The 12,181-nt window shown below is 40.9% G+C and overlaps 1 protein-coding gene and 1 pseudogene across 35 annotated transcripts in view; both read left to right on the top strand.

Moving 5' to 3' along the window:
* LOC147168452 (protocadherin gamma-A11-like) overlaps window positions 1-12,181 on the top strand; it is a 284,949-nt gene that overhangs the window by 139,242 nt on the left and 133,526 nt on the right. The window contains exon 1 of one of the 34 annotated variants that reach the window (XM_086084305.1): window positions 8,865-11,425. The exons of 32 other annotated variants lie outside the window; for them this stretch is intronic. In XM_086084305.1, coding sequence (XP_085940431.1) covers window positions 8,990-11,425 — 2,436 coding nt within the window. In that variant the 5' untranslated portion in view covers window positions 8,865-8,989. Of the gene's footprint in view, window positions 1-8,864; window positions 11,426-12,181 lie in introns of those variants that run through there. One more of the 34 variants, XM_086084326.1, reaches the window with a different exon arrangement.
* The window catches only part of LOC147168456 (protocadherin gamma-A11-like), a 164,900-nt pseudogene that overhangs the window by 69,692 nt on the left and 83,027 nt on the right, over window positions 1-12,181 (top strand). The window lies entirely within an intron of this gene.

The raw sequence follows: 12,181 nt of genomic DNA, 5'->3' as shown, positions 1-12,181 counted from the left end.
CCAAAAACAAAAATATAAATTAAAGTGTTTTTAAATTGTAAAAACAAAAATGGGCTGAATATTTTTACATTTAATTATTGTCACCTTAATTGCTATTTTTATTGACAAATTGATTTAATTTCCATGACATTTTAATTCCAATTATTGCAAACAATCCTCACGGTAAATGAAATTTCTAATATATGTAAACTTTTAGATTAGTTTTACACTGGATTATATTTTAGATTGCTTTACATTACGTACATTTATGTCACATAGGCTACAGGGCATTAAATTCAAGTAATTCGTATTTAATATTATTGTCATTACTCCTCACAAGTATAAGAAAACAAAATAGAGATTGAATCAGAGGTGCATATACCTATAGCCCAGAGGTGGCCAAATTCGGTCCTCGAGAGCCACTATCCAGCCTGTTTTCCATTATTTCTCTCCACTAACACACCTGATTCATGATCAGGATCGTTAACAGCCTTCTGCAAAGCTTGCTGATGAGCTGATCATTAGATTCAGCTGCGCTGAAGGAGGGAGACATGGAAAACAGGCTGGATAGGGGCTCACGAGGACCGAACTTGGCCACCCTTGCTATAGCCTAAAGATATTGATCCTGTGAAAATCTGAAAACTGATATTTTATGCTTTAATTGTATTAATATTCTGTTATTGTAATCATTTTTAATGCGTGTAGTAATATATACAGCATTTACAAGGCTTTTTTTTTTTTATGGTCTGAATGATGCATGAACGGCCATGCACTAATGTGAAAATCCTCTGGGCGCCGCTGGTGATACGTCATTGAATTAGAGTGAAACGAGTCCGTGCAGGAGTCCTCTTGCATGGGCTCCTTTTATTGCTTCGCTGCCGAGAAAGACAACGGCATGCTTGCAATTTTACAAGGAACTTTTCCCGTGGATATTTTGGGGTATTTCTACTTTGAAGAGCTGTGTTCTGACTATTTTTGGGGGGTTCACGATGGCTTGTAGGTGGATGCGCGCCGTCAGAAGCGAATGGCGCACACTGTTTGTCATTCTTTGTCTCTGTGAGCTGCGCTCCGTGACTGGACAGGCTCGCTATTCCATACCGGAGGAGCAGGCAGAAGGCTCTTTTGTTGGAAATATTGCGAGAGATTTGGGCTTGGACGTGGTCAGACTCGTGGCAGGTAAAGCTCGTATTATAACAAAAGAAGATCGACAGTATGTTGATTTAAAGCGAGACAAAGGCACACTCGTGATTAAAGAGCGCATCGACCGAGAGGAGCTTTGTGGAAAGACGACGCCCTGCAGCTTCACTTTCGACGTCATTTTAGAAAATCCAATCCAGCTTTATCGTGTAACAGTGGAGGTTGTGGACATTAATGACAACAGTCCGTCTTTCCCCCAGTCTGAAATTAATTTGAAAATTATTGAAAACGCTGCAATAGGAACTCGTTTTTCAGTAGCGAATGCAGCCGACGCTGATGTTGGCATTAATGATATTCTGAAATATGCACTTAAACCGTCAGATAATTTTAAATTGGAAATGCATAATCAACCAGACGGTGAGCGTTTTATAGAAATGACTTTACAAAAGAGCTTAGACCGAGAGAAAGAGGAGAGTCTCGTACTAATGTTGATTGCTTTAGATGGTGGTGAGCCACATAGATCAGGGACAGTGAGAATTCAAATCACTGTGCTGGATGCAAACGATAACGCACCAGTGTGCACTCAACCTGTTTATAAGGTAGACGTGCCAGAAAATTCACCTAAAGGAACATTGATCACCACTGTTAGTGCAAACGATGCTGATGCAAGCCTCTATGGTGACGTCACTTTCTCCACTCCTCATATTACCAAAGAGGAAAATCAGCTTTTTAATATAAATGTTAAAACAGGAGAAATAAAGCTTACTGGAATATTAGATTTTGAAAAATCAAAGAACTTTCAAATAAAGGTCCAAGCTAGTGATCATGGCGGTTATACAGATACATGTAAAGTTATTGTAAACATAATTGATGAAAATGACAATATCCCCACAATAGACCTTATGTCATTTTCTCAATCCATACCTGAGGATTCTCCCCCAGGTACAACTGTAACTGTTTTTAATGTAAATGATAAAGACTCTGAAGGAAACGGTGTTGTCAAGTGTTTCATTAATGATGACGTCCCTTTTAAAATTGAGTCTTCATTAACAGGATATTATACCATAGTAACTGAAAACTTCTTAGACAGAGAACGTGTCCGTGAATATAATGTCACCATAACAGCAACTGACCAAGGCTCTCCACCTCTGTCTAGTATGAAAAACATTAACGTTAAATTGTCTGATGTGAATGACAACCCGCCCAAATTCCATCAGTCAGAATACAGTAAGATTGTACCAGAGAACAACTCTCCTGGTTTGTCCGTGTTTACTGTCAGTGCGAGTGATGCAGACTGGGGCCAGAATGCTCGAGTGTCTTACTTCCTGGAGGAGAAAAAAGTTCATGGAGAAGCTGTGTCCTCTTTTGTCTCAGTAAATGCGGAGAATGGTGTCATCCATGCAGTCAAATCATTTGATTATGAACAAATCAAGTCTTTTGACTTTAACGTCACTGCCCGTGACTCCGGATCCCCCCCACTGAGTTCTGTGGCCACAGTTCACATGGTGATCCAGGACCAGAACGACAACGCCCCTCAGGTCCTGTACCCGGTCCAGACGGGCGGCTCGGTGCTGGCTGAAATGGTGCCTCGTTCGGCAGACGTGGGCTATCTGGTAACTAAAGTGGTGGCCGTGGATGTGGACTGTGGGCAGAACGCCTGGCTCTCCTATAAAGTGCACAAGGCCACAGACAGGGCGCTGTTTGAAGTGGGCCTCCACAATGGAGAAATAAGAACTGTCCGCCAAGTGACTGATAAAGATGCTGTCAAACAAAGACTGACTGTTGTAGTGGAGGACAACGGGCAGCCCTCTCGTTCAGCTACAGTCATCGTTAACGTGGCGGTAGCGGACAGCTTCCCTCAAGTGCTGTCAGAGTTTACTGACTTTAGCATGCATGACAAGGAGTACAATGACAAGCTGACTTTTTACTTAGTCTTGGCGCTGGCTGTGGTCTCCTTCCTCTTCATCACCTGCTTGCTGCTTATCATATCAGTCAAAGTGTACAGGTGGAGACAGTCTCGCGTCCTGTACCACTCCAACCTGCCTGTCATTCCGTATTACCCGCCACGGTACTCGGATACTTTGGGAACTGGGACTCTCCCGCACGTGTACAATTACGAGGTGTGCAGGACCACTGACTCCAGAAAAAGTGAAATGAAGAATATGCAAGCTATGAGTCAAAGTTTAGTGAGTGTTGATGGAGCTGATGTTGACACGCCGCATGACAACAAGCAGATGTCAGGACATTTTTCACAGATGTCAACCATGGTGAGTCAAGTTTTTCACATGTTTTAATTTGGTATTGTAGTTGATTAGTCTCCCGGTTTTTGGGTACAGGGTGTATATGTGCATGCCTCATCCCAATCCTGCTGCAAGGATGTCTTGAAGCAATTCATGAACTTAGTATACATTGGAGGCTAAATAAGAGTGTGGAGCATAAGCTTATTTGGTCACTCGTAATTTTTGTTTTTTTTATCTTTTAAAGTTTATCCACTTGTGAAATTTGTAGTACAGCGTTTGTTCTTCATTGAAAGAGATATATATACATTTGAATATGTTTTGAAGGGGTTCTTATAGACCCTCTCTTTTTTCCTTGGTCAAATGAGCTTTGTCGTTAATTGTCATTCTTGTTTTTATTCTGGCTCACGAGAAAATTAGAGTAGGCTATATGTTCCCTGTTAATCAAATTGTGTTTTGAGTATTTCTGAAATAAGCCTTTATCGATATTATAATCATCCTTGGCAGAAAAGATGACGTCTCTCATGGAGCAAATGTTGTTGGTTATTTGTTATTTAAATTTTGAAATAATTGCCCTTTCACTTCAATTGAGCATGAAGTTGTCTCTGTTCTAGAGGTGATATCACTACTTCATCATTGATAGTGATCATGTAGCCTACTTATATTTTTACAGCTATTGTACTATGAGTATAGCCTACAATCCATTATTCCACAACATTCAAAAACAGAGCTAAAATGTATTTTCACATTTTTTAAGCAGTTAAAAGGGTCAATGTATAGGAAAGTGCCATTACATAAATAAATGTGTGTGTGTGTGTGGGGGGGGGGGGGGGGGGGGTTAAGAGTATGCAGACTACTAAAGTATTCATACCATTTATTATTGGCGTTCACACTATCAGTATTATCTCACTAAACATCAGGGGGAAAAAGTTGCAGCCATCAATAGTGAATTTAGCCTATGTGAACTTTTGATTATTCACCCATCCATCCATTAAGAATGGATGAATAGTTCGTTTGACAATCTACCTATAACATAGCGGTTGACCAAAATGAGCAGTGTGCTCATTGTGGTGATTTGTCTCTGTCCGTGGTGCTGAAGGACAGCTTCCACTGGATTTGTTAAACCGCGCTCACACTGAATAATTAAAATTAATGCAAATCATAATTTGTGTTACTTCTACTCCCAATGTTTAGCTGTTTGTGCAAGTTACAACTTTAACTAGTAAAAATAGTATTCATATAATATTATTTTGTCAATTGAAAAAATATTTTACTTTGGTTATTAAAAAAGACACAAAATGCCTATTTAAAACAAATTTATGTTTAATATTTTTGTCTAACGAAGGCAATTTCACATATCCTCCTCAAAGGGGCGCTGTTACATCTGAAATGGATGTTGGATATGTTGGGATGTTTCTTTCTGCGTGATGCAGTGCAGCTCCCTCCTCTCTCATTGCCATTTGGCACAGGAGAGCTTTGCGTGAACAACGTATGACCGTTGAGCTAAATAACCCTAAAATAATTGCGCCTGGTTTTTAAAAGTCATTTTTTGATTGGTTCACTTTCTTGGAATAGACTATTTTACATATGGAGTGTATGGATATTCATCAGATCCGAGGAGGAATATGGCGGCGTGCGGCCTGCCTCTTTGTCTTTTGGTGTTTTTTTCTAAACGGAACGCAGGCACAAATCCGCTATTCAATCCCCGAGGAGATGAAAAAAGGCTCCCTCGTCGGAAATGTGGCCCAGGATCTCGGTTTGGATCTGAAAAGACTCCGTTCTGGGCGGGCCCGCATCGTGACAGGAGAGAACGTCCAGTATGCCGAGCTGAGGGCGGACAAAGGGCTTCTGGTTGTCCATGAGAGGATAGATCGAGAGCAGCTGTGTGGAGACCTGACGCCGTGTAGCTTCACCTTTGAAATTGTATTGGAAAACCCCATGGAATTGCATCCCGTGACCATTGAAGTGTTGGACGTGAATGACAACGCCCCAACCTTTGAAAATAGACATTTAGAATTTGAAATAAGTGAGTCTGCTGCGCTTGGCTCCCGTTTTATTTTGGAGAGTGCATATGATGCCGATGTGGGTGAAAACGGTGTGCAGCGCTACATTTTGACTCCGAGTGATAATTTTGTTTTAAAACAAGTCAGTCCTGGAGAAAGTACACATGCAGAAATGGTGCTACAGAAAGCATTAGACAGAGAAAAACAACCGCGACTCTCTCTAAAATTAGTGGCCGTGGATGGTGGAAGTCCACAAAAATCAGGTACAGTAAATATTAATATTAACATTCAAGATATTAATGATAACGCTCCCGTCTTTAATCAAACTTTGTATACAGCAAAATTAATTGAAAATGCCCCAAAAGGCACCCACGTTCTGACTGTGAATGCCACGGATGCTGATAGTGGTTCAAATGCACAAGTGACGTACTCCTTTTCAAAATCAAAAGCAGAAATAACAGATTTGTTTCACATAGACAAAGTGACAGGATTTATATCTGTAGTAAAGCTAATTGATTATGAAAAATACAAAACGATTGAATTACTGGTTGAAGCTAAAGATCAAGGTGCACTAACAGACTCGACAAAAGTCGAAATAGAAGTCATGGATTTAAATGATAATGGCCCAATAATAAATGTTATGTCTTTCACTAGTCCTGTGTCAGAAAACTCCCCTACTGGTACCACTGTTGGCATCATTAATGTGAAAGATTTGGATTCTGGTGAAAATGGGCACGTGAGGTGCGCGATTGAAGGCCGTGTTCCATTTAGGATAAAATCCAATATGAGAAATTATTTTGCATTAATGACTGATGCTGATTTAGATCGTGAAAGTGCGTCAGAATATAATATCACAGTTGTTGCATCAGATTCTGGTTCACCTCCTCTCGCCACAAAAATGACTTTTAATTTGAAAGTTTCAGACGTGAATGACAATGCTCCTGTGTTTCCGGTCAGCTTTTATAGCGCAAACATAGCAGAAAACAACTCGCCAGGTGTTTCTGTGCTAAGAGTGAGTGCCAAAGATCCAGATGAAAACCAGAACGCTCGTGTCTCTTACATGTTGGAGCAGGGTGAAATTGGAGGAAGTCCAATGAGTGAATTTGTGTCTGTAAATGCGGAAAGTGGAGTTATTAGTGCAGTTCGCTCATACGACTACGAGCAAATCAAAGAGTTGATATTTATTGTCAGAGCGCAAGATGGAGGCTCCCCTCCCCTCAGCAGCAACGTGAGCGTTCGCATGGTGATCCAGGACCAGAACGACAACGTCCCTCAGATCCTGTACCCGGTCCAGACGGGCGGCTCGGTGCTGGCTGAAATGGTGCCTCGTTCGGCAGACGTGGGCTATCTGGTGACTAAAGTGGTGGCCGTGGATGTGGACTGTGGGCAGAACGCCTGGCTCTCCTATAAAGTGCACAAAGCCACAGACAGGGCGCTGTTTGAAGTGGGCCTCCACAATGGAGAAATAAGAACTGTCCGGCAGGTGACTGATAAAGATGCTGTCAAACAAAGACTGACTGTTGTAGTGGAGGACAACGGGCAGCCCTCTCGTTCAGCGACAGTCATTGTTAACGTGGCGGTGGCGGACAGCTTCCCTCAAGTGCTGTCAGAGTTCACTGACTTTAGCATGCACGACAAGGAGTACAATGACAAGCTGACTTTTTACTTAGTCTTGGCGCTGGCTGTGGTCTCCTTCCTCTTCATCACCTGTTTGCTGCTTATCATATCAGTCAAAGTGTACAGGTGGAGACAGTCTCGCGTCCTGTACCACTCCAACCTGCCTGTCATTCCGTATTATCCGCCACGATACTCGGATACTTTGGGGACAGGGACTCTCCCGCATGTGTACAATTATGAGGTGTGCAGGACCACTGACTCCAGAAAAAATGACATAAAGAATATGCAAGCCATGAGTCAAAGTTTAGTGAGTGTTGATGGAGCTGATGCTGACACGCCGCATGACAACAAGCAGATGTCAGGACATTTTTCACAGATGTCAACCATGGTGAGTCAAGTTTTTTATTTTTTATTTTTTATTTTTTATTTTTTAATTTTTATTTTTTTTACATGTTTAAATCTGTTATTGTAGTTGATAAATCTCACAGTTTTCTGGTTCAAGGTGGATATGTGCATGCCTAATCACTGTCCATATAGCTTGTGAAAGGATGTCTTGAAGTAATTCCCATTGACTAAGTATACATTGGAGGCTAGAAAAGAGTGTGGAGCATGAATTTATTGGATCACTGTTGCATTTTTTTATTTCGTTTTTTGGGGGGGTTTATCCACTTGTGAAAATTCTATGTTTTTCTCCCCTTCTTTTTTTTTTTTACATTGAAATAGAGATAAATATAAATTTGGACACATACTTTTATGTGGTTCTTTTTTAGACCCTCACTTGTTTCCTTGGTCCAATGAGTTTTTTGTTAATTGTCGTTCTTGTTTTTATTCTGTTTTACCAGATTGTTGTATTTAGAGTAGATTGACTTGTTGGGCTTTATGTTCCCTGTTAATCTCAGTGTGTCCTGAGTATTTCTGAAATAAGACTTCACCTATATCATAGCCATGCTTATCAGAAAAGATGATGTGCGTGCATGGAGTAATGTTGGTTATTTGTTACTTCCATTTGAAAATCATTACATTTTTAATTGAATTGAGCATATTTGAGTACTTTTGTCTCAATTTCTCTCTTCTAGAGGTGATATCACTACTTCATCTTTGAAAGTGATCATGTAGGTACTTATATTTTACAGCTTTTGTAATGTGAGGTTGAGAGATACAGCCTACATAAATTATATTATTCCCAACAAAAGAGTCAAGATGTATTATTAAGCATGCAGTGCAAAGCTTCAATGTAGTTATAGATAAGTGCCATTCCATGATTAATTGGGGGGGGGGGGGGGGCTGACGTTTCAAAAATATGCAGACTACTAAAGTATTTAGACCATTCATTCTTGACATTCACACTGTAAATCTTCTCTCACTAAACAGCAGGGGGGAAACAAATCTGTAATCAAAGTGAATGTTAGGAATGGATGAATAGCTGATTTGACTATACCGATAACGTGTTGGTTGACCAAAATAAGACAAAAAGTCCCCCACTATCTCAAATCAGCAGTGAGCTCCATGTGGTGGTGTGTCTCTGTCCGTGGTGCTGAAGAAAAGTTTCCATTGGATTTGTTGAAACGCACTCACACTGAATAATTAAAATGCAACTGCTAATTTGCATTACTTCTACTCCCACAACAATGATTCGCTGTTTGTGCAAGTTAAAACGTTAAGTAGTAAAAATAGTATTCATATAATTTTATTTTGTCAATTTAAAAAATATTTTACTCTGGTTATTAAAAAAGACATACAGTATGCCTATTTAAAGAGGTTTTATGTTGAACATGTTTGTCTAACGGAGTCAATTTCAAATATGCTCCTCAAAGGGGCGCTGTTACATGTGAAATGGATGTTGGATATGTTGGGATGTTTCTTGCTGCGTGATGCAGTGCAGCTCCCTCCTCTCTCACTGCCATTTGGCACAGGAGAGCTTCGCGTAAACAACGTATGACCGTTGAGCTAAATAACCCTAAAATAATTGCGCCTGTTTTTTAAACGTAATTTTTTGATTGGTTCACTTTCTTGAAAATGACTATTTTACATATGGAGTGTATGGATATTCATCAGATCCGAGGAGGAATATGGCGGCGTGCGGCCTGCCTCTTTGTCTTTTGGTGTTTTTTTCTAAACGGAACGCAGGCACAAATCCGCTACTCAATCCCCGAGGAGATGAAAAAAGGCTCCCTCGTCGGAAATGTGGCCCAGGATCTCGGTTTGGATCTGAAAAGACTCCGTTCTGGGCGGGCCCGCATCGTGACAGGAGAGAACGTCCAGTATGCCGAGCTGAGGGCGGACAAAGGGCTTCTGGTTGTCCATGAGAGGATAGATCGAGAGCAGCTGTGTGGAGACCTGACGCCATGTAGCTTCACCTTTGAGATTTTATTGGAAAACCCCATGGAATTACATCCCGTGACCATTGAAGTGTTGGACGTGAATGACAACGCCCCAGCCTTTGAAAATAGACAGTTAGAATTTAAAATAAGTGAGTCTGCTGCACTTGGCTCCCGTTTTATTTTGGAGAGTGCATATGATGCCGATGTGGGTGAAAACGGTGTGCAGCGCTACATTTTGACTCCGAGTGATAATTTTGTTTTAAAACAAGTCAGTTCTGGAGAAAGTAAACATGCAGAAATGGTGCTTCAGAAAGCGTTAGACAGAGAAAAACAACCACGACTCTCTTTAAAATTAGTGGCCGTGGATGGTGGAAGTCCACAAAAATCAGGTACAGTAAATATTGATATTAACATTCAAGATAATAATGATAACGCTCCCGTCTTTAATCAAACTTTGTATACAGCAAAATTAATTGAAAATGCCCCAAAAGGCACCCACGTTCTGACTGTGAATGCCACGGATGCTGATAGTGGTTCAAATGCACAAGTGACGTACTCATTTTCAAAATCAAAAGCAGGAATAACAGATTTGTTTCACATAGACAAAGTGACAGGATGTATATCTGTAGTAAAGCTAATTGATTATGAAAAATACAAAACGATTGAATTCCTGGTTGAAGCTAAAGATCAAGGTGCACTAACAGACTCGACAAAAGTCGAAATAGAAGTCGTGGATTTAAATGATAATGGCCCAATAATAAATGTTATGTCTTTCACTAGTCCTGTGTCAGAAAACTCCCCTGCTGGTACCACTGTTGGTATCATTAATGTGAAAGATTTGGATTCTGGTGAAAATGGTCAGGTGAGGTGCACGATTGAAGGCCGCGTTCCATTTAGGATAAAATCCAATGTGAGAAATTATTTTGCATTAATGACTGATGCTGATTTAGATCGTGAAAGTGCGCCAGAATATAACATCACAGTTGTTGCATCAGATGCTGGTTCACCTCCTCTCGCCACAAAAATGACTTTTAATTTGAAAGTTTCAGACGTGAATGACAATGCTCCTGTGTTTCCCGTCAGCTTTTATAGCGCAAACATAGCAGAAAACAACTCGCCAGGTGTTTCTGTGCTAAGAGTGAGTGCCAAAGATCCGGATGAAAACCAGAACGCTCGTGTCTCTTACATGTTGGAGCAGAGTGAAATCGGAGGAAGTCCAATTTCTGAATTTGTGTCTGTAAATGGGGAAAGTGGAGTTATTAGTGCAGTTCGCTCATACGACTACGAGCAAATCAAAGAGTTGATATTTATTGTCAGAGCGCAAGATGGAGGCTCCCCTCCCCTCAGCAGCAACGTGAGCGTCAACATGGTGATTCAGGACCAGAATGACAACGCTCCTCAGGTCCTGTACCCGGTCCAGACGGGCAGCTCGGTGCTGGCTGAAATGGTGCCTCGTTCAGCAGACGTGGGCTATCTGGTGACTAAAGTGGTGGCCGTGGATGTGGACTGTGGGCAGAACGCCTGGCTCTCCTATAAAGTGCACAAAGCCACAGACAGGGCGCTGTTTGAAGTGGGCCTCCACAATGGAGAAATAAGAACTGTCCGGCAGGTGACTGATAAAGATGCTGTCAAACAAAGACTGACTGTTGTAGTGGAGGACAACGGGCAGCCCTCTCGTTCAGCTACAGTCATTGTTAACGTGGCGGTGGCGGACAGCTTCCCTCAAGTGCTGTCAGAGTTCACTGACTTTAGCATGCACGACAAGGAGTACAATGACAAGCTGACTTTTTACTTAGTCTTGGCGCTGGCTGTGGTCTCCTTCCTCTTCATCACCTGCTTGCTGCTTATCATATCAGTCAAAGTGTACAGGTGGAGACAGTCTCGTGTCCTGTGCCACTCCAACCTGCCTGTCATTCCTTATTACCCGCCACGGTTCTCGGATACTTTGGGAACCGGGACCCTCCCACACGTGTACAATTACGAGGTGTGCAGGACCACTGACTCCAGAAAAAGTGACATGAAGAATATGCAAGCTATGAGTCAAAGTTTAGTGAGTGTGGATGGAGCTGATGCTGACACGCCACATGACAACAAGCACATGTCAGGAAACTGCTCACAGATGTCAACCTTGGTGAGTCAATATTTACCATTTGTTGGCCGTCTTTGTATTTGATAACTGTCATTGCTCTCAGTGGGGGGATTGCATTCACATAACTGCTGAAAGGATCATATCAAGATTATAAGTATTTTCTTGTAGTGTAAAAGTCAAATTATTGTAATTTAATGAATAAACAATATATGTGAGGAAATGTAAGTTAATATATAATTGATAATTTAAATCAGCGTGAGTCAACATAGAAACAGTAGTTCATGACTAATCATTTTTTTCAAATTATTATTTTGAGACAGTCCAATCATTTTTTTGGTATTGTTGAAAGAACCATCCTCAGAGTAAATTTCACTCAATTAATTCAATAAATAGAAATCTGTTCCATCTTGTTTTATTTAATTTTATGTGAAAAAGTGAGGACCATACATTAGCGGCATTGCACATGTATAAGCATTCATTTTCAAATCATGTGATATTGGATGGTTCTTCATATCACACCTGCTTGACATCAGTCAGCCTCACCACAATATTATCACAGCTTACTTTGTTTAAGGCCTACATCATTTGGTCAACATGTTACATTTGTTCTAAATTATCAAATATTGTTATTTCAAAAGCATGCATCTGACCGTATACATGCTTGCACAACACCTTAGTAAGGGGCAGAGATATTGAATAGACACTCAGGGTTTTGTGTATAGCCTACTAAACATCAACGCTGTATTTACAATAAAAACAACAATATGGGCCTTATATGTTGTACCCTGCAAGTTTTGT

Source organism: Leptonotus elevatus, chromosome 9 (genome assembly GCF_054856555.1).
Source record: "Leptonotus elevatus isolate MCC_2025b chromosome 9, RoL_Lele_1.0, whole genome shotgun sequence".
Classification (NCBI taxonomy): domain Eukaryota; kingdom Metazoa; phylum Chordata; class Actinopteri; order Syngnathiformes; family Syngnathidae; genus Leptonotus; species Leptonotus elevatus.
This window is presented reverse-complemented; position numbering and strand designations above follow the sequence as displayed.